Source organism: Rhipicephalus sanguineus, chromosome 9 (assembly GCF_013339695.2).
Source record: "Rhipicephalus sanguineus isolate Rsan-2018 chromosome 9, BIME_Rsan_1.4, whole genome shotgun sequence".
NCBI lineage: Eukaryota > Metazoa > Arthropoda > Arachnida > Ixodida > Ixodidae > Rhipicephalus > Rhipicephalus sanguineus.
In genome coordinates, this window is record NC_051184.2 from 95,536,834 (window position 1) to 95,560,261 (window position 23,428).

Consider the following 23,428-nt stretch of genomic DNA (forward strand, 5'->3'; position numbering starts at 1 on the left):
TAGATTTTTCGCTTTTACTTAAGTACCGACAACTGCCTCCTTTCACGGCCCTCTCTCACGCGCAGCTGGCGTCCGACGCCATTTTCTTCCTAACTTGGAAGATTTACAAAGCCATGTGCGTCTAAGTACATTAGCCACGCACCTTTCAGCGGACAATATTCTACCGCGACGCGCCTTTCTCCTCCCGTCAACCCCCTGTCATTAGTGAATGGGGGACGCGTGTCACCAGGTGCTGGAAAAGAGTTAGGAAGAGCATGGCTACCGAAAACGAGCGTTAGCCAATGAGATTCGTCGCCGGCGCTTCAATGGTTGTCGGTACTAAAGAAAGAACAGGGAAAAATCTAGGGACTTTAGTGCTCCCTATTGGGCTGCAGAAATTAGGTGCCCTTTTCCCTTTCCTTACGAACCACTACCACCACCACCACTCGCTAAACTCGAGCTGCCGCTGCAGTAACGGCCTCAGTAGTCGCCGCAACCCACGCTTCACGAAACGCCAGGCCCGAACATGTCCGACTCGGGTGACTCGACCACAAACAACAGTTTCTTTCATCCTTGGTCGTCCGAGCACTTGCCGACGGGCGGCTGCGAGGAGGAGAAGCCACAGACGGTGCCTCGCCCGGACGGCACACAACCGTTGTCCGTCGGCTTCGGCGAGATGAGTAGCGATGGCACCAGCGATCAACCGACAGCGACGTATCAGCCAACGCTGAAGGAGCAGCTGTTGAGTTGCGAAGAGTTGGTCTTGCGCAAGCGGAGCATGACCCTCAACTTAGGCAGCCCTGGGGCATCCCAACGCAGCACCAAACAGGCCCGCTGTTCGAGCCTACTTACGTCTCCGGACTTGCAAATGCTGATGCTGTCGACGCCCGAGCTCGAGCGGTTCATCATTGCTCTCAACGCTCAGGATTCGACGGTGAGTAGGCTGTTTTTACTTACCATGACCAAGGAAGAGGAGCAGTACCCGAGCGGCTTTCCCGATACGCTCGCTCAACTCCAGCTGAAGCCGCCGCAGCCCGCACTTCAACAGCACACCACGTCCGGGCCGGACACGTCCGACTCGGTCGACTCGACCTCAAACGACAGTTCGAGTCATCCTTCATCGTCCGAGCCACAAACGGTGCCTCGACTTGGCGGCACACCACCGCTGTCGTCCGTCGGCTTCGACGAGAAGAGTAGCGATGGCACCAGCCAACAACCGACAGCGACGTATCAGCCAACGCTGAAGGAGCAGCTTTTGAGTTGCGAAGAGTTGGTCTCGCGCAAGCGGAGCATGGCCCTGGACTTAGAAAGCCCTGTGGCATGCCAACGCAGCAGCAAACAGGCGCGCTGTTCGAGCTTGCTCACGTCTCCAGACCTGCGAAAGTTGGCGCTCTCGACGCCCGAGCTCGAGCGCCTCGGACAGGATTCGACGGTGAGTAAGCTGTTTATGTTTACCATGAGCGAGGAAGGGGAGCAGTGCCTCAGTGGCTTCCCCAAGCAGCCGCCACAGCTCGCGCTTCACCAGCACGCCACGTCCGGCCCGGACTCGTCCCACTCGGTCGACTCGACCTCAAACGACAGTTTCAGTCGTACTTCATCGTCCTCGCCGCAAACGGTGCCTCGACTGAGGTCCACGCCGCCACAATCGCCCATCAGCATGGGCGGCCGAGAGAGGATCAGGCTGGAACAAAGGAGGGAGAGGAATCGAATCGCCGCACATAAGTGCCGCCAGCGAAAGCTCGACCGAGACTCCGAGCTCGAAGCCAAAGTTAACGCGCTCAAGGCGGAGAAAACCGTGCTGGAATACGACACCAGCGTTCTACGCCACGAGGTGTACCAGCTCTCTCAGGAGGTGATGACACACATCAAGGCGGGCTGTAAGATGTGATGGTGTCACATGCCCCATAAGCATGCTCGGTGACTTGCTTGTGAGATAATTCCACGCGCGTGTTGTGTGCACACTCGCGTGTTCTTCAATCTCCCCAACCCCGTGATCAGCAGTATAACAGCCTCGAACCAACTCCTATTGAGTTCTCTTCAGTCTCCCCGAACCCCGTGATCGCCACTAAAACCGCCACGACCCAGCTCGCATGGACTGCTCTTGAATCCACACAACCTCGCGATCACTACAACCGCCACAACCACCCACCGACATGGATGCTTTGCACCACGAACAAGAACTAATCATATTTTGGTCATTATGGTGCCACGAAACGAAGTTTTGAAGAATAAAAAAGTGTTTGTCGTTTTCCCCAGTTGCTTGTTTCTAGAGTTGGCTGCTGCCTTTGCTTTCAAAGTCAGCACGCGCGCCGCTTCGCCGGCTTCTCGTTTTGTTCGCGGCCGCATAAGTATGCGATCTGCGCTGCATGACGTAGACAGGGTTACTTAGGTTTTAGGCGCCCCAACCACAATAGGATTATGAGGCACGCCGTGGTTGTAAGGGGATGGAGGGAGGGAAGGGGTGGGGGGCTCTGTATTACTTTCCGTCACCTGGAGTTTTTTAAAGGGTGGCTGAATATGTAACTGCCCGTTCGTCTTTGCATTTCGGTCCTCCCAGTTTGTTCCGTCGTGGTCGAGAATCGCACCCGCGACTTCCAGCTTAGCAGATCAATGAGAACCTCAGTCGCTTAGCTGCCACGACGGTTTCGAAGGCCGCATGTTTCAACGTCAACGCTTGCTGACAAAATGCGTATGCTTGGGCATGTTAATTCATGTTCTCTTTTATAGCGGACACCAAGAAAAAGAACGACGTGGATACATCGCTACCTTTCAACAGTCGTTTCACTTTCCGAAGTGGCACATATATACTGTATAGAAGAGATAGCAACGCACGCGGACCCGTTGTACAGGACGAATGCGCTTGAATTCGCAGAGCTGCGTGCGTGCATAGAACGTTAAGATAACGATTCGAATAGATAGCGAATTATTTTGTTTACGAGATCAAGAAGTCATTCTAGAATGATTCCCGTCGAGTGACCACTGGGCCTTGCTTAAAAAAATCAAATTCTTTTTTTTTTTTTTGGAGATCGATTGAAGGCGCAGTAACACACTTGCATCCCGGACTAGTGTTCATCGCCGCTTCATTTTTTCCCACGCTTGCGATTAGCTTCTTCCTATCGCGCTACGCTGCGAATATATGGGATGTACAGACAGGAAGACCTTTCCAGGCGGCGCTGGTTCGCAGTGCTGCAGAGCCCCTCTTTTTTTGAAAAAAGGTGGCTGAGGTTTAACTCTTCTAAACCTACACTATAAATTAAATCCGGGCTAGATTCCACGCGTGCAAGCAGGAAATCCAGTCAAATTTTGGCCGCTGCTAGACCGTTCGTTAGGCGGCTCCATATGCGGCGCCAAGAGCAAGCGGCCCATTTCTACGGGGCCCCCTGAATTGGCGTGACGCAAGATAAGCAGGATTTTAAGTCAAGTTTTTCCTGGCTAGGTACGGCCTAAACTTACACGTGACGACAACGTCGCGGCGTCGGGATCCGAGTCGGTATTTCTTGTCTATGGGCGGCCTGTGGTTATGCGGCCCAAAAGCGGTTGCGGAAGAAAAATGAGATAACTCGACCATATTAACGCTTTGTGATCTACAATTTCACCAGGTATCATCCTGACATATTAGAAGACAATTGATAACTCAGTAACACTCATACATGACACAAACACGCTTCGAATACACACCAGCGGATTCGAACCCGGGACGCACGTATTGAAAGCTGACACGGTTACCGCTACACCACAGCACCACCACGTTCGCGCTGAAATTTCACGGTTTATATATCTACCAATCGCTCTGAGGTACTTTGCTTTTTTCGCTGTTGTGCCTTCGTGTTGTGTTGACATTTTCATTTGGTGAGTATATAAGTTCCGGAGCCGGCAGAGCGTCATGAAAGCTGCTGCATTTCGGTTGTGACTTTCTTCCGCTCGTAGTTGCCGCAGGAAAATAACATCACCTTCAGCGCTGCTCCATGCATCACGGTTACTTCGCCGAAATTGCGCGGATACCAAGCATCGTGCATATATTAATGTGTATGTAGTGAATGCACGGGGTGAGAAATACTGTTTATTCCTACCGCGCGCTGCACGCTCTTATATACCGTGACTAGCGCGTTTTGTGCGCTTCGAAGACCCCTAATCTTGCATATAAAGCTTCCATTCGTCGATGCCAGCATTACAGGGGCATTTCAGCGTGCCTACAATAAAGCGTATGTATTTTTCGCAAGGTTACCGACGTACAATTTGGTCCATTCCGCCGCGAGCTCTACGCGTCGTGAGCGTTTTGAAGCACATTCGAAGCAGCACATGTCAATGCTTACGCCACATTGATGAACATGCATACATTAATCAACAATGTATGCATGTAATGCGCGGGCACAGCTCGCGTTATTCAGGCGAGAGCTGCGCACGTCATCTTACCGCGCTTATTCTGAAAGGTTTCAAAAGCACATGCGAAAACAGCATTTATCTTTACACGTTGCGTTGAACGAGTACATAGCTGGGGCCAAGTACCAGTTTGCCGTTTCATAGAGGGAGCCGAAGGTCCGACGGCCTTCGTCCCACTTTCTCAGGTTCGGTTGGAGGCCGTTTCAACCACCGTTTTTCCCTTGCATGCCTACGTGTATTTGTCACTGGCGCATACATTGCCTTGTTCTCGAATACGCATGATCAGCTGCAGTGTTGGCGGTAACGCGTTACAAGTAACGGCGTTACCGGTAACGCGTTACTTTTCTCGGTAACTTAGTAACGTACTCGTTACAATTTCAAAACTGTAACGGTAACGTACTTACGTTAACATTTTTCGGTAACGTGTGGGGTCACGTTACTCGTTACTTTTTCATCCTGCAAAAGGTGCCATTTTCCTAGAGCTCGCCCCGACGAGTTGTTTTGTCGCAGCGTCGGACTGCGTTCGGCTTGCCGGGCATTGACAAAGTATGCCCGGGCGGAATCGCTTGTCGCCACACAAAGCTTGAAGAAAGCCGCGGAATCCGCCATGAGAAAGCGCTTTTCGTGGAAGTGGATTGTAGCAGGTGGATTGCTTGCTGGCACCTGCGCCTTTTCGTGCCCAAAAGACAGGCCAACCGAAGAGAAAGCGCAAGGGCTTGTCTAGACCATACCATGTGCTGATCGTGACGCTTCGTACGTGGGGGAAACAAAGACTTTCCCCGAGAGGCTGCGACAACATAAAAACGACGTCCGCAAGTTCGAGTGACAGAGTACACTCGCCGAGCACAACGTGGTGTACGAACACCACATCGAATTTGATAACTCCCGTGTCGTCGACTTAGAGGCCAATTACTATAAGCGGCTTTTTGTGGAATCCTGGCCCATTCAGGAGACAGCCGGTAATGTCAACTGGTCTACAGGTGAGCTGCAGATCGAGAGTCTGCCTCAACGGAATTCTTCACATCATGGAGAATAGGCGTGACTGCATGGCAGGAAGAAAACCCTGAAAAAAGAATGCGAGTGGGACGCGAAACGTCGGATTTTTCTTGTTACGCAAAAAAAAAAAAATCTTTTTACTCCTTACCTTTGTTGGCGTCCCTCGGTTTCAACTAAAGCCCATTAATACCGCTGTCACACGAACAGCCTTAACCGCGGTTAAGCAAACTACGGTTACGGGCTAACCACGATCACAGCTAGGTAGCTACACGGCAGACATAGCCGCAGTTAGACTCTTAATCATGGTTATCGCAAACGAGTGGTTCCACGAGAAATCGACACGGATCCGAAAATGCATATTTTAGATCTGATTGGGTATTTTACATCTTGTGCACATACCACTCAACAGCCCGCAAAGGGACTTAGTTTTCTTATTAGCTGCATAATTTGCGAGGGAGAAAATGCCTAACTTATGGAGGGACCAATTTTATTACCTGTCGTTCTCGAAAGTACACGGCGACGTAAAACACAAATATTGCCGTTAAAAAGAAGACATTTTGTGTATGAAATGTGTGCGCAACAAATAGTAAAGTAACGTTGTTCGAAACTTGTAGAGCGAAGGAAACTGTTTTTTTAAAATGTCTAGATGTGCGAAATCGTATTATAGCTGCTACAAAGTTGATAAGGCTTATCAACTTTTTGAAAATAAGTTTTGCTTCTTTCTATCCGCAACTGCAGCTAAGTTTTGCGAGCGAGGCTGATCTTGAACACCTTCACATAAACGCTCGCTATTTTTGCGGTAATTATACAGGTTAAAGTGAACAAAAAATCTTTATGCACAGATATTATTTCCCGTGACTAAGCCATTGAAGCATTTCTTTACTACTACAAAATTTTCGCATCTACTTTGCCACTAGAAACACGCCGTTAGAATTACTGGAAATTTCTCGAGAGTTCAGTCATGATTTCTTTGCGGATAGCGTTGATGATTGAATCTCATATTGTGTATAATCTCTAATTGAGAAATATGGCTTCACCATGTGCCAGAATCAGAAGCCATGACGCGTAACTCTACAAGCAACTTTAAGCCACTATAACATTGCTAAGGCCTGGTACATTCGTGCGCATAATCCAACCCAGACTACACGCCTGAGCTTTTGGAGCGAGCCTTAGCCAGCCACACCCTCGAAGACCTGCGCCAGCTGATAGCGAGGGCTGTCGACGCGGCGAAAGCCTATGGTTTCCTGCAAGGGGGAGGCCACCCCGAAGACGACGCTTAAATATTACCGTATGAAAGATGTTTATTCTCTCTCTCTCCTTAAATCAGCATTTTGGGTGTAATCGTTGTTTGGGTTAGAAGATTTATGTGAAACATAAATTTGAGGTTTAAAAAATTCTTATTGTGGGTTCCTGCAGCAATCACACGTTGATAAAATTTATGATTGCGGAGTAACGGCAGAGGTTACGTCCGTTACTTTTTTTTGGTAACGGTAACGGTAACGCGTTACATTTTTTTTGTAGGTAACGCAGGGCGGTAACGCGTTCCTTTTTTATAGTGTAACGAGTAACGTATTTAGTTACTTTTTTCAGTAACGCCTACAACACTGATCAGCTGTATACAGCACGCTCGCAGACTGGGCACTCTTCATGCTAATAAAAGTTCAGTCATCAGATTACATATGAAGTTTCCAGTGAATATCAGAAGCAATGTGCACCCTAAGACCACACACATTGTTTACAAACTTTTCTCTTAAAAAAGGAGCTCTAGTGAAAAGGTATTTGAGCCTTTCTGCATTTCTGATTAGTCACCTTGTGCCTATATAACTCGTGAAAATAACTTGTTTATATGCAGGAGTGCTTGGGAGGGGGGGAACAAATTTCATGGAGTTGAAAGTTTGGCTACACTAAAACTGAAGTGCACATGCCGAGTACTCAAAGGAATTAGCACATCTGCAAATGTCTGCCTCATGTTCCTGAACTTTACTTGTACAATGGATTTTTTTCGGTTACACTCCAATACACATTACTCACTCCAGCCTTCAGCGGATGTTCAACCAGTGCACTGTCTCTATTTCCCTGTAAATGTTATCATTTTCCGAGCATTGTAGCACAAGATTTCTTGAATTGATTTGTTGGTTGATTTAATGCTGCTTTCTTTTTTAGCAGTGTACTGTATTTTTGTGGCATTATAATGCCGAATATCCCTTGCTTCAGTTGATTATCTTTGACAATTCAGGGAATCCTATCTGACCTCTTTAGTTAAACGTTCATGTTCTCTTTCTTATTAGATTTGATCAGGCTTCGAAGGGTTTGTTTATTGTTGGTGTATTTCCGCACCTCCAACTTTAACTGCCAGTAATAAGTCAGGCGACTTAAGGTTTATTTATTCGCTCTATACTGACTTCATGTTTTTTTTTACTAAACCTGCGTCACTGTTTGCGAGTACTACTGATAATTTACGTTTTATCCTGACTGTCTATAGCCTGGCCTGTTTTCTAGCGTCTAACTTTACAACTTGCCAGAAATAGTGTTCTTAAACCTTTCAGACGCCGCCTATGAAGAACTGTCTGTAAATGTGTCAAATCAATACAACGTTATTTCAAGCCACTCAACATTCTATTGCAGCAAAAATAATGTCATAATATGTTCATTTATGTGTGTTATAGCAACTAATCCTAATTATGTTGTAATTAAATATCTGTTTATTCTGAAGTCACTGATGCTATGTTTTGACATAAATAGAATGAAATTTGAGGCTAGAAATATAGTGCGCGTTGATTTTTGGTTATGTCTAGATTAGAGCTGTGCACGGGCCGTATTTCCGAGCCCGAGCCCGGCCCGGGCCCGCTGACTTTGTCGAAGGCCCGCCCGAGCCCGACGGCAAAGGGCTGCGACACCGCCCGGCCCGGCCCGACGTTCGAAAACACAATCCCGGGCCCGGCGCGGCCCGGCCCGGCCCGGCGTTTTGAAGGTTCGCTGCGAAAACAAAAGATCGTTTTCCGGTAATTTGGCATTTTATTGAGCATATCGAATATGACCAAACGACACACGACGAACAGTCTCTATTACACAGATTACAAACTGTCGTGCAAAACAGCAAGCAGTCCCACGATTGCGGCTTCAACGAAGTGCGGCGCTTTTGCTTTATGTAGCCCGCCGAACTGAAGTTGCGTTCGCTGCTTGCACTCGTCGCCGAAATTGCTAATATCTTTTTGCCAGCCTGACAAGCTTGGGATATCTCTGCTGCTTGTTTTTCCAGAAGACTAATACCCCTGTCACACGGGGCAACTTAAGTGCACTTTGAGGGAGTGCACTTCGCCACTAGTGCCATTCGCGCGCTGTCACACGGGAACGTTTAGTGACACTCGCTGCAAAGTGCACTTGCCGGCGAGTGCGTTCGCCAGACTCACTTCGCCGAGACGGAGTGCCTAGCCTCGATAGCAGTGGCTCGAAAATAAATAAGTTATTATCCGAAGCCGAGTTCCTATAGCATTTTTGAACTATCGTTTTCTTTATTCGAAATATTCTTATGTATTAAAACATACTATAATACAAATAACTACTTTGCTATTCTCGTTCTCGGGCAGTTTACAGCCACGACCGCCAGGGACATGCCCAGCGCACGCCGTGCAATGGCTGCAGCCGCCGCGTTTGTACGTAAATTTTACTTTAAGGGGTGGTTATAGCTGTAACACAGTATTACTTAAGAAACATTGCCTGAAATAACAAATAACTATTGTGCTACTTAAGTACCCATCGCCATTACAATCATTTTCAAAGTGCACTTCCCTTCCTCGTGTAGCAGCGCGCTGCCAAAGTGCCATTCTGGGGGCGTAAGTGCACTCGCTCAAAATGACACTAAACTTGCCAGTGTGACCGGGGTATAAAACTTCAGATGGACAGGCGGACGATTCCATAGAGAGATAATTGGAGAGCTCCCCTTTTCTTTAAAGTAGCGAATGGAAAGGAAAAGCGGTAAAGGGCGGTCACGGAAAAGACGCTGTATTGGTGCTGGAAAACGATTCCCGCTCATTTTTTATATTTCGAGCTTGAGTCGGGCTTTGCGCCCGGCCCGAGCCCGGCCCGATAAAACTCTAAGTAGCCCGAGCCCGGCCCGGGCCCGAGGTGGAAATGCGTCGGCCCGCCCGAGCCCGGCCCGCGGGCCGGGTCGGGCTCGGGCTTTCGGGCTACCCGGAGCCCGTGCACACCTCTAGTCTAGATTGAGCAAAGAAAAATTAATACTTTTCACATGACTAGCAGCAAGCGGCACGTCAAACGACTCGTCGAACGTGGTAGTGCGGTCAGCAAAGTGATCATATGCAACATTACAATGCATAATGAAGTTAAATGAAGACAAACTCATTATGCAGGAGGTTCAGTTCAACCAAAACTCGATATATTTCGCTCTTTCTTAGCCTCTAGTTAATACAAATAGCAAAAACAAGTGGTGTACACAATTGTGTACATAGCATGTCAAAGGGTTAACTATTCTGTACTCACAATGACAGTTTCACTTTAGCGGCAACACTCACTGAAGTAACATTAAAATTATATTACATATGCTTATCATAAGTTACACATGATATCAACATACCAAATTAATAAGTTCGAAAAATGAATGAAAAGTGAAATTGCATTTATACATACCACAGACTGATGAGAATTACAGCTACGCAATAAAAACAAAGCACATTTATAGAGTATATGGGTGAAACAAATTTGGGCCACAACTAGCTCTTTATATAAAGAACTTCTTGCAAGAATACAGCTTTCTTTAAAATTAGCAAGCAAGCCTAACCCACACACTTTGAAAGCTGTACAGTAGACATCAGTATTTCATTTTATTTCAGATCCTTTGTGCAAATGACGAGGATGAGCTGGAGGCAGCGTTTGCGCACCTGCAATCTTTACCTCATACATCCTATGTTGAAAGAGTCAGGCTTTCTGGAGCGGAAACATGAGTGGGTGCTCTTTTACCATGCTGGCATTGTCACAAGAGGACAAAACAACAATAACTACTCTGTGGCATCTATACGCATTTTGAAGGATGTTATCCTCAGCAGAACAAAAGCTTATAATGCAGTGGCCCTTACTGAATTTATAATTACCAATTGGGAAGAATATTTTGAAACGAGGCTTCTGCACCATGCACATAATCGGGAACCTTCACACAGAATTGGCTTTGAGCACCAGCTCCAAAAAAACCTTAAGTATTTCCCCAAATTCTGTAATCAAAATTGAAGAAAATGCTTACAGTGTGCCAAGCTCTTCTGGCACTGGAATGTATGAGGTAAGGGCTGATGTGGGATTGTGCACCTGTTGGGTAGGAAGGCAAGGTGCTTTCTGCAAACACCAAGCCCTTGTTCAGAAAAACTTTGGAGGCCCTTTCCCCAACAGCCCTGCCCTCACACCGACAGATTGCAGTGAATTGGGCCACCTGGCACTTGGCGAAAAGTGCCCTCCAGCAGAGTTTTTCGGGCCTTTTGGATCTCTTCAATGCCATGCACCCTCCACTCATCCTGGGCCCACCAGCATGGCAGCAACACAAGCAAGCCCCATCTCCATTGAGGCAATGGAAATAACAGAAGTACCTTCCAACAACAGTCTACAGCAAGAGGTATTTCATGTTCCAGTTCAGTCCCACAATATATGAGCAGAGTTCTAAGAATCAGTGTATTAAATAACATGTATGAGCGTGAACAGAAGCTTTCATGGTTGTTATAGCATGTGCTACCCAAGCTTGCAGGAACTGCTCATGCAGTGAGTGATACAAAAAAACTAAAACAACAAATACTGCTTGCGTGTGCACAAAATGAGGACTAGAAAATATTGTGCCGTGACTCTTTCAATGGGACATTAAAAAAATTGATTTTTTTTCGTACAAGACAGGAAAGGCCTCCATCCTGCTATGAACATAGAATAGCCTGACTATGATGACCAATGTGCATATTACCCCTTTACAGTACCAAAAATACCACTCTAGCAGCGACACAAAATGCAGCTGGCGAGGTCATTTTGAGGCTCCTGCACTAAATTGCTCGTTTCATTTATTTTGATGGCTTCTGAGCAAACCTACAGAACTCTTTATTGGTAAAAATTAATTAGATTGTAAAGAGCCAGAGGCTTAACATTACAAGTTTGCGCCAATCTTGCCAAAACACACAATACATATTTTTTACGTGACGTCACAGACAGGTTCTCTGTGCTGGGTACCTCAACATGGCGGCCACTGTGACTTTTTATCTCATTACAGAGTGTCAGTGCGGGGAAGGACACACTGTCGTTGGGTCCCCGAGTTCTTTTGTGTTCTCCCCGCGTTCTTCTGTTCGCCAGCCGTGCCAAGGGGGAACACAAAGGAATGCGAGGGAGCACCGGCACTAATCTGATGTCGCCCTTTTTTTCTCCGTGCGTTTGAGTAAGAGTTTCCGCAGCATCTCAACCAGCTAGTACTCCAAGATGGCTATCACGGTGACGTCAATAAAAACTGTGTATGGAAAGACTGTGAAGCCAGTGACACCATATTGACATTCAGGTGTTTACATATCAGAAATGAAACTTTGTTCTTGATTATTATTCTCTTCAAATAACAAAGCTATAGCGGCAAAATAGCAAAACACTGTTCCAGATTGATTTATCAGCATCACTTGATCCCTTTAAAACATTTTTTTCTGCACACTTTAAAATGTCAGAATTTTAGACAAAAGGCAAACTTATAAATGGCACTTTTCTCCTAAACGAATGGGTACTTAGCAAGTGTGTGATGCCATTCATGTTTTCTATCTTTCTTTCTGCAGGACCTGGAAGAACAGCCCAAGCATCCAGTGGACAAGAGAGAGCTGCAGCGACTTTGTGCAATGGCGGAAACAGATGCCACATGTTCTGCCCTTCTGAGCTCTCTGAATGCAGAGCTACGCGGCCACCACATGTGCCCTGCGGGATTTGCTTTTGAGGATGAAAGCTTCTGCTGCCGCGCACAAGAGGCGTGGCAAAAAAATTAAAGTACAGCCGACAAGCTTGGCAAGGCGTCGGCCTGGCTTGCCACGCGGCTCAGGCAGAATGCCAGCTGGATGACCAGTAAAAAAAACAAAAACGAGCACACTCACTGGGAAAGAGCATTCGCGACAATGTTCCAAGTGCCAAATCCCATTAACTTTAATTCGCTCCCTTTTAACAGCGAAGCTGTTATAGCTAGCCGTAATTTGTGTGTGTGGCCTATCAGGAAACTATCATCATCATAAACGGGTATGTGCCACAGAGATAGGGCAAATCACACTGCTCACCACTGGTCCACTAAAAATGAAGAAGGCAACAGTTAGCTCAACAAATGGCTGCAAAGCAGCGGTGGCGAGTCAAAGACCTCGAGTACTTCTATCGAGAGAATACTAGGGAACGGGAAGGGCAACGGCGGCTGCGAGAAGACCCTGAAGCGATGGAAGGCCTCTGCCAACGACAACGTGCTCGTAGATCAATGAGATTGCGGACGCTTGGTTTCAGCGTGAATTTCTGTCTCTGGCGTTCTTTTCGGTGACAGGCGAGCTGCCTGTATCGGCTGATAATATCCGCAAGGAAACTAGCCGAGACCGAGTATTGTCGAAGGTATTGCTGTACACAAAGCACGGATGGCCTTCTAAAGTAATACAAGAAGCTGGTCTGCCTTGTTTCTCTAGACGTTATGAGCTGTCTATTGACAAAGGCTGTATCACACGGCGCAAGCGGGGGCTCGTGCCAAATTCTTTGAAATGCTTGGTACTGAAACTCTTGCATGAAGGGCATCCGGGAGAGACACGCACGAAAATGCTTGCACGAAGCCATGTCTGGTGGCCTAAGCAAACTGAAGACTTTGAAAAAGCTGCGAGGGAGTGCGCAAGCTGCCAGTTAACTCAGAATGCTGCGCCACGCTTGCCTATCATTTCGTGGCAGTGGCCGACGCGACGATGGCAAAGACTTCATCGTGACTTTGCGTACTGCAATTTTCAGTGGTTGCTTGTTCTTGTGGACACTTACTCGAGATGGATAGAGGTTATCTGCATGTCTGTTACAACTGCAGCCAAAACAGTGGAGAAACTACGAACTCTTTTCGCGGCTTTTGGCCTGCCGGAAGAGGTCGTCACCGACAACAGCCCGCAGTTCGTGTCATTGGAATTTGCAGCTTTCCTCTCATCCAACGGAATCTGCCATAAGACGACACCACCTTATTATCTGGCGTCTAATGGAGCTGCAGAATGCCTGGTTCAGACCATGAAGAAAAAATGAGAAAGACAGTTGAAGGGTGAACATCGAATGGGAGTTTCAAAGTCCATTCAACATCACGTAGACCAGTTTCTCTTCCACTACCAGAACACGCCACGTGCTGCAACTGGAAAAACCCTGGCCGAGTTGTTCTTGTCACGGACTCCAAGGACACGGCTAATGTTGCTGCACCGTTCCACAACCTCCTGGAGAACCACGAGCGACGGCAAGCCCAGCCGACTGTTGCCCGCTGGCATGAGTTTAGAGAAGGTGACAGGGTGCGGGTGAAAGGAACTAGACCATGTGACCCTGCATGGATGGTTGGAGTCATCATCAGACGAATCAGTGCTGTGACATAAATGGTGAACATAGAAAATCAAGAGCATTTCGCAGATCATATAGTAGAGGCAACGTTTCCTGTCGCTGAAGAGCCAGAGATTCACCACCCAGTGCCCCTCCCCAGAATTTGGCGGCCACTTTCAAGTGAGAACGCCAGGCCCCTTGACTCAACTCCAACGGGACCTACCTCGCGAGAGTCTGCACCATCTCCCTGTGTCGAAGACAAAATGCCAGAGCCAGCATCGCCACGAGCAACAAGCCCAGACCACACTCTTAAAAAAAAAGGTAGTAGTACTTGCTAACTTTGGGGTTGTAACGGCTTGTCACACGTTACAACCCTGTTAGTAAGTGGAGTTAGTAACGGCAAAGGTGGTAATTGCTACTACCTTTGCCGTTACTAACAGCAATTAGTAACTGTTACTACCCTAGCCGTTACTAACCGTAGGTAGTAAAATAAAGGTTGTAAAAAAAAGGTAGTAACTGATAATAACGTGTTCATTTTGCCACATTATTAACAGTGATCAAATTCACAATGCCACACTACGAAACAACTTCGGCTTATCTTGCGTGGAGTGTCATGAACTAGAAGAATACACAGATGCAACAACAAGTTCACTACGCGACAGTACTTACTAAGCGACTTCTGGGGTATTTATAGCCCCTACATTGGAGATGCACGACTGGTACCGGTGAGCACCTGTGTTTCACGATGAATTATCAAAAAATGCGTCCCTAAAGTACCCTACCCTACTACCTGAATATGTGCGCTTGGGGACGTAGCACAAGACTTTTAACCAACCGTATTAAAAGAAACAATATGTCATGTCTATTTGCTATAAAACTGCCGCAAAAAAGCATTATGTACAGCGGCCGAGACAAGGTACTAAGCCGACTAACATAGCCTAAGTGCATTTCAATGAATTCCTGTGCTAGTACATAGACAGTAAAAAGCTAATAATCATATGTGGGATTTCACGTGCCAAAACAACAATATGATTATGAGACGCGTCGGATAGTGAGGGACTCCGGATTAATTTTAACCACCTGTGATTCTTTCACATGCGCCTCTCATGCTAGCTTGTTGGAATTTATATTGTGTACTAAAACGCATATAGCACTTGCTTACACTTCATTAACTTTTGCTCCTCCGTTTTCAGAATAGGAGAATGATGCTTAGAAATCACGGTTGCGTAATTTTAAAAAGAAAATTTATATTTTTTTCTTGATCCATGGACATTTTCTTCACAAGTTTTCGATCTAAAATGATGTGTCGAGACGATTCCAGTTATAAATTAACACAATAGGTATTAACTACAATTTTAGATTAAGTATAGTTAACGGCCAGGTAGGAAAGAGGTAGTAACGGTCCATGAAAGCTTGTAACGGCTGCAGTTACTACCTATTTGCTTGCAGTTACTAACGTAGGTAGTAAACAGGTAGGAAAAAGTTAGCAACGGTTGCAGGTAGTAACTGTTTACTAACGTAGGTAGTAAACAGGTAGCAAAAGGTTAGTAACGGTCCAAGAAAGTTAGTAACCGCCGCAGTTACTACCTATTTGCTTGCAGTTACAACCTTTTTACTAACTTTTTTTAAGAGTGCACGGCGAACCAGACGTAACCGATACAGAACCCCCTCGACCGGTCCCTTTCCGGAGAAGCACGCAAGAGCGACAGCAGCCTGATCAGTGGGGTTACAATTAAAAAAGGGAGGGGAGAAAAGAGTTCTGTGTCAACGTGCCAACATCAACAGCCGCAGCAGCGCCACTGCAGGCAAAAGGGAAAGCTACTTAAACGTGCGCGTTCGGTGAATAAAGGGGCATTCCTTTGTTGGCATCAAGTGTGCATCTGTGTCACTACAACAGCGTCTGTGACTGTCTGTGGCTTAACTCGAACCACACTGAGAATCCACGTAGCAACAACTTAGCATCATCTAGCTAAGCCTAGGAACGACCTAGAAGCAACTGGATTAGTCTTCAGAATCGTCCAGTTTCGCCGTTTCAAGTCTTGCGTTTCAAGACTTAGTGCATGCTTCACCATTTTCTTTTTCATAACCAAATGCATGTTTTTATTTCTGCACGATCAGGATGCAATGTTATTGAAGATACGTAAATATCATAGGAATATGTGAAAAATTTTGCAAATTGAGATTAATCAGGTCATACACATGTTCCGATGTCTTTTGTAATGCTCGTCCGTCTAATCAAACATGGCTGCACTATGAAACTTTCCAGTGTGCCCTTGTTCAGCCAAATCAGCTGATTAGAGCCGTTGCCCAGGTTTTGGCATTGCAAAGAAAGAAATGCAGCACATAAATCACTTCGTGGGGGGGGGGGGGGTGCAACTATGATGGCAAGATATGAAATGGCTGCATGGTATAAGAACAACAAAAGTCTCAAAAAAAAAAAAAAAACCCACGAACTTGCAGTCAGCAGTGCAATACCGTAGCCATAGCACTGAGTCCTTTGAACAATTTGCAAATACTTTCCGATTGCCCGTTGTACTAAATTGTGCACTTCTTCACATACATACACCAGTAGATGTTTGCTAAGAATTGTGAGCATACACCACGTTGACGTGCAAATGGCATTTCAAAGCCTGACAAAAGTCAAATTGGTTATATCAGTCCATTCAGCCTATGCGCCAACAATAGTTAATGAAACGTTTGAACGACATTCGCGCGAATACATACGCACAGAATGGCGCCAATGCCAGAGGGGTGCAACCATACGATGACCACCTCGTTTTGAACTAGCGCTTGCACAACACAGCCAGCACATCGCCAGTAGTAATCGCATCGGCATCGGTTATCGCAGTCATTCAAAAGTACAGCAACGCGCAACAGCCAGACCCAATGACAGCTCTGCGCCACACTTATTAGACGGGGTGATCCTTCATTTTCATGAACGCCGAATTATTAATCAAAAGCGCGCAGAATAAGCCTCATCGGCGCTATCCCGTGAACGCATATCTCTGTGAAAGCCGCCCGCCGAGCACGAGGCTAAAAAGGCACCTAAACATCGCCCAATGATAGCGGTGTAAGCATGTTTCATGTTGGCTACCTTGTCTGCTGAGCAAAACTAGCGCCGTGGTGTACCCAGGAATTCTCTAGTCAAGTTGACGAGAGCAACGAGAGGCCGAGTTGAAACTTGAAGTTAGAGGCACTTGATGACGTGTATTCATAGGCGTATCTACCGAGGGGGCAAGGGGGGCTCTAGCCCCCCCACTCAGACATGTTAGGGGGGCGGAGCCCCCCCCACTTTCGACAGTGATTATTGTCGGCTGCAAACTGGGAAACTAACAAGTCAGGCAAAGTTTTACTTGAACGCAGCAATAACGTAATTATGTAACAAAATTTGTCCTACGATTCTGCTGTGACGACTGTCTTCCGTGTGTCATGACCACGCTCTGTAGGCTACCTGCGCTGCGGCCTGCCTATTCCACGCTTGCGCGCCTTGGGCTCGAGCATTGCAGAGCCGGCTGTCGCACAGCAGCAACATTACAGCAATCTGTCATGATTTTATTTTGTTCTGCCTGGCCTGAAATATAAGTAATCCGCGACACAAATATGGGCGGGAACCAGTAAACGTTTTATATTTATAGGCCGATCAAACGCTCTCCTTTTTCAGGAAATTCAGTTTCTTTATTTGAAAACGAATAGCATCGCCACTGCTCCATATTCAAGCTGCTGTGAGTTGATGAGTGTGCAGAAGTGCCCAGTATTTCAGTTGTGTCTTGCCAGGACAGCTAAAATAGATTCCCACTTTAGTCTCCGATTAGCCTGCTTCCCTTGGCTTATCATATGGTAGCCTGCAGCGATCATGGCGGCTTGTAACAAGGCAGTGGACTCAAGCACATTGAGAAGCCCAGCTTTCAAGTTTGCCCCGTTACTTGATCTACCTCACCAGGGAGATGATCAGCGTCCACGATTTTCTGGAGTAAGAAGGCTGCCCACCTACAAAGGATTGTGTATGTTCCAAATAATTTTTATTTCTCTCTCTACCTCTTTGTCAGCAACGATGGGTTCACAGAGAATACACTCGCAAAAACAGCTCAACATCGTTGTACTACAACTGAATGTATCTATTATACACGTATGAATCCATCTCGCCCGCTGCTATAAGCAGCTGCTGCCAATGTGATTGGCGGGCAGCCTTCTTAAATTACGTTCAGAAAGAGACACTGTCTGGCTATTCCGAAAAAAAAAAAAGAGTTATTGTTCAGCACAGTAATGTGCCGCTTATTGTGCACACTTCATTTTAACGCCAGGAATTTTCGCAGACTTTGTGACGTCGCGTAACAAAGAGGCGATCTTATGGCACATTGAAAATTTTTGACGAATAGCGAAGAACCAATGACAAACAATACGGCGTATTGAAAATAGTTCATCATTATTTATTTTTTACGTAGTCATGCGTAAGTGGTAATAACGCGGTGGATCACTTACGCGTCATGTTGTTGCAGTCGTTTTACGAGCAGGTGCTCTGAACATAACCCCAAAAATTTGGACCAATCATTAACAGCTAACGACCTATACGGAAGGAAACAATGCGGGGTAGTTTAACGTTATAATCGCCCACATTTTTTCAAGGAAAATTTCAGCTTACACAATTTACGTAGGCTGTTTACTTGGAGGAACTGGAGCGGAGAATTCCGTCCACCCCCCACCCAAGCTGGGAAAAGTAGGAGGGCAAGGAACGACACCTCGCATATAAATTCGTAGTCATTTATAATGTTATAACTATACACAACCTGCTCAATGTGGTTTCCTTAAGTGTTAATCGACTGAACTTGAGCTTCTTCTTTAGAAAGAGTTTATATTAGAGCGCTCTAACAGTAAAGAAATTGGCACCCTGCTTATCCTGAATAGTTCCGCAAAGTACTTTGCTTTGTCAGCCACATGTTTTGTTTAATAAGTGAGAATTTAAAGTATTATAGTCCGGTACAACGTTAGAATACAGAAGAGGCTTCGCACAGATGACCGAAGCGCAACAGCCAATTGCCTCCGCGACTAAAGAAATAGTCGCTCCGTCGGCGGCGTCACCGGCCGTCCGGCTTATGACGTCACTTGAAGTGCGCGCCAATTGGTGGAGGCTCGTGTGCATCGGCCTTTGAGGAGAAAATGCCACTGCCTTCTAAAGTTGTACGCCACTATAGAGCAGTGTTGTAGGCGTTACTGGAAAAAAGTAACTAAATACGTTACCCGTTACACTATAAAAAAAGGAACGCGTCACCGCCCTACGTTACCTACAAAAAAATGTAACGCGTTACCGTTACCGTTATCGAAAAAAAGTAACGGACGTTACCTCTGCCGTTACTCCGCAATCATAAATTATAATCGATGTGTCTTTGCTGCACGAACCCACAATAGCAATAATTTAAATCTGAAATTTGTTTCACATAAAACTTCTAACCCAAACAACGAATATACCCAAAATTCCGATCTAATGAGTATTACTTGCACAAATGTACCGGACCTCAGCAATGGCCTTTAGAGTTACGTGTGATGGCTTCTGACTCTGACACATGGTGAAGCCGTTTTTGTCAATGTGACATTATACAGAATATGAGAGTCAATCATCAACGCTATTCGTAAAGAAAGCATCAATGAAATCTCAAGAAATTTACAATAATTCTGATGGTGTGCTTCTGCTAGCAAAATAAATGCGCGAATTTTGTAGTAATAAAGAAATGCTTAAACGGGCTAGTTACGTAAAAAAAATATCTGTGCATAAGCATTTTTTGTTCACTTTAACCTGCATATTTACCGCAAAAATTGCGAGCGTTTATGTGAGGGTGTTCAAGATCAGCCTCACTCGCTCAGGAGTTCGATAACCAGAAACTTCGCTGCAGTTGCAGATAGAAAAAGCAAAATTTATTTTTTTAAACAAAGTTGATAGGCCTTATCAACTTTGTAGCTACTGTAAAACGTCGCATATTTAGACATTTTTCAAAAAACAGTTTCCTTAGCTCTACAAGTTTCAAACAATGTTACTTTACTCTTTGTTGCGCATACATTTCATACACAAAATATCTTCTTTGTAACGATAATATTTCTGTCTACAACGTCGTGAACTTTCGAGAACGACAGGTAATGAAATTGGTCCCTCCGGATTGAATGTGTTTGATATTTTTCCCTCGTAAATTATGCAGTTAATAAGGAAATTAAGTTCCTTTTCGGGCTACTGGCATGGGACATGCATAAAATATAAAATACTCAATTAAACTTAAAATATTTGTTTTCGGATCCGTGTCGATCTCTCGTTGAATCACCCGTTTGCAATAACCACGATTAGTACACTAACTGCGGTAATGTCTGCCGTGTAGCTACCTGTAATAAGGTAGTGAGTAAAAAAAAATATTTGTTTGCGTTACAAGAAAAAGTTCTACGTTTCGCGTCCCGCTCGCACTCTTTTTCAGTGTTTTCTTCCAGCCGGGGGTCACGCCAATTCTCCACAATAAGGCAGACTCTTGATCGGCAGCGCACCTGTAGACCGGTTGACGTTACCGGCTGTCGCCTGGATTATAGTCCCTAGATTTTTTGCTTTTACTTAAGTACCGACAACTGCCTCTTTCACGGCCTTCTCTCACGCGCAGCTGGCGTCCGACGCCATTTTCTTCCTAACTTGGAAGATTTACAAAGCCATGTGCGTCTAAGTACATTAGCCACGCATCTTTCAGCGGACAATATGCCACCGCGACGCGCCTTTCTCCTCCCGTCAACCCCCTGTAATTAGTGAAGGGGGACGCGTTTCACCAGGTGCTGGAAAAGAGTTAGGAAGAACATGGCTGCCGAAAACGAGCGTTAGCCAATGAGATTCGTCGCCGGCGCTTCAATGGTTGTCGGTACTTAAGAAAGAACAGGGAAAATCTAGGGAGTTTAGCCTGGATCGGCCAGAATTCCACAGAAAGCCGCTTAAGTCGACGACGTGGGAGTTGTCGAATTCGATGCGGTGGTCGTTTACCATGCTATGCTCAGCGAGTGTACTCCTTATGCTCAGCGAGTGTACTCCTTTGTCACGCGAACTTGCTGGCATCGTTTTTATGTTGTCGCAGCCTTTCTTTGTTTCCCCCACGTACAAAATTTCCACGACCAGCACGTGGTATGGAGCAAAACCAGCCCCTGCGCTTTCCCTTCGGCCGGCCTGTCATTTGGGCACGAAAAGGCGCAGGTGCCAGCAATCCACCTGCTACATCCACTTCCACGAGAAGCATGTGCGTATACAGTTTCTCATGGCGAATTATGCGGCTTTCATCAAGCTTTGTGTGGCGATGGCCAAAACCTCCACACAAGGAGTCGGCGCGTCTTAAGAAATTGGTCCCAACAATTTCCACAAAAAAGAAAAGCGATCCGCCCACGCTTTCTTGGTCAATGCCTGGCAGGCCGACAGCAGTCCAACGCTGCGACAAAAGAATTTGTCGGGGCGAGCTCTGAGAAGACTGCACCCCCAGGATGAAAAAGTAACGAGTAACGTAACACCACACGTTACCGAAAAATGTTAACGTAAGTACGTTACCCGTTACAGTTTCTAAATTGTAACGAGTACGTTACTAAGTTACCGAAAAAAGTAACGCGTTACCGGTAACGCCGTTACTTGTAACGCGTTACCGCCAACACTGCTATAGAGTCATGGCAGTTTCTTCATACTCATCGTATTTACAAAGCGAAACTGAGACTGTGAAGTTTGCAAACGTAATGCTCAGATGAAGAACAGGTTAAATGTGGCTGCATTTCTTAAACTTCATGGTAATATTTCCAAACTGCTCTTAAACACTGCTGTGTTGTCGCGGTATAGGGCCGCCCAGCCTCCGCAATCTGTTTGGGTAGATCCTTCCTTGATTTAAAGCAAACAGCTTTGAAAAAGCAAGTCATCTGATCAGCTCTATGAATATCAAAAATCACCTTTAATAATAATAATATATATATATATATATATTGTAGTGGGGAAGAGAGACATCGAGACAGCATCGAGTAGGAGTGAAAGAAGACGAAGACGAAGAGCCGATCGAGAGCGCGCGTTACAGTGTTCGACACCGCTGAACCCAGGCCTGTGGTTTTGTTAATAAACCCCCTTATAATTTGGTGGAGGTGCTGGGTACCCTTCGAAGCTGGATCTACGAAGCCGCACCTTACCTCCAGTGTCAGCAATGCCGGAAGAATCCACCAACCAAGGTACCTCCCAGATTCCAGCCACTGCATGTCCCGGCGTGTTGCCACTGCGTCACCCGCCGATCTTCAGCGGCACTGACGACCAAGACGTTGAGGAGTGGTTGGCTACATACCACAAGGTGAGCGCAGCTAACAAGTGGGACGATGCGGCTAAGCTGACTTATGTTAGCTTTACTTGGCCGGCGTCGCTAGTCTCTGGCTGCGGAATCACGAAGCTGATATTACCAGCTGGGCTTCGTTCAAGACGGCCTTTTCAGAAGTCTTCGACCGCCCCGCTGTACGAAAGCTCCGCGCGGAACAGCGACTTCGTGAGCGCGCTCAACAGCCAGGAGAGAACTTCACCAGCTATATTGAGGACGTCGTCGACTTGTGCAAGCGTGTGAACCCATCGATGCTCGAAGCAGACAAGATCAAGCAGATTCTCAAGGGAATAGCCGATGACGCATTCCAGATGTTGTTAGCCAAGGACCCACAAACCGTAGCCGAACTGGTCAGTTTGTGCCAGAGCTTCGACGAGTTGCGCAAGCAACGCGCCCAGACACGACGCTTTCTGGAACATCGTGACTCGATCGCAGGTTTGACTCTCGGAGACCAGAATTCCATGTTGGCTCAGATAAAACAGTTTGTGCGTGAGGAGGTCGCTCGGCAGCTCTCCATTTTATCAAGCACGCCCGAACCAGCACAGACACATCATCTGGCCCCAGCTATACGACAAGCTATCCAAGAAGAGGTAACTGACGCTCTGCCTTTCCCTCGTTCACCACCTCTGGAGGCTGCGCCCTTGACGTACGCACAGGTCGTCGCAACGAGAGCGCCCCGTCAGCCAACTTATTTTCCCTCGCCGGTGCCTGTTCAGTCATCACCAGTTCCGTTCGGCCGACCCGTCGCTACGTGTCCTAACCCGTGGCGCACCGCAGACAACCGCCCTATCTGCTATTCTTGCGGCTATGCAGGGCATGTGGCACGTTTCTGCCGCCGCCGCCGTCTCGTCCACACAGATACATTGCCACGTTCTTCGCACGACCCTCGACGGTTTAGCAGCACGACACGGCCACAAGAATCTTCTTCACCCGACCGCCTTCCCTCAGTTAGCCGCCGATCTCCATCGCCCCGACGTCGCTCCTTGTCACCTATGCGCCGTCGACCCTACCCTGCAGACACGGAAAACTAGATGCCGCAGTTCCCGAGGCACGAACTGCGTCGTCGTCGAAAGAATCAAGTCCTCGCATTTCTCCGGCAAACCTCATCGAAGTTTTTGTGGATGGCTTTCGTACCCTTGCGCTTGTGGACACTGGTGCTGCCGTTTCAGTGATAGATTTAAAACTTTGCCGATTGCTTC

At 46.6% G+C, this 23,428-nt stretch overlaps 1 protein-coding gene across 1 annotated transcript; it reads left to right on the forward strand.

The window, feature by feature from the left end:
- The first annotated feature begins 505 nt into the window (after positions 1–505).
- Positions 506–1,968, forward strand: LOC119405752 (transcription factor Jun). The gene has a single exon (XM_037672586.2). The coding sequence runs from the start codon at positions 506–508 to the stop codon at positions 1,865–1,867; it is 1,362 nt and encodes a 453-aa protein (XP_037528514.1). The 3' UTR covers positions 1,868–1,968.
- Positions 1,969–23,428: the final 21,460 nt, after the last annotated feature.

Excerpts from the sequence above, each read along its gene's own strand:
- LOC119405752 (XM_037672586.2), top strand. The coding sequence starts at position 506 with ATGTCCGACTCGGGTGACTCGACCACAAACAACAGTTTCTTTCATCCT.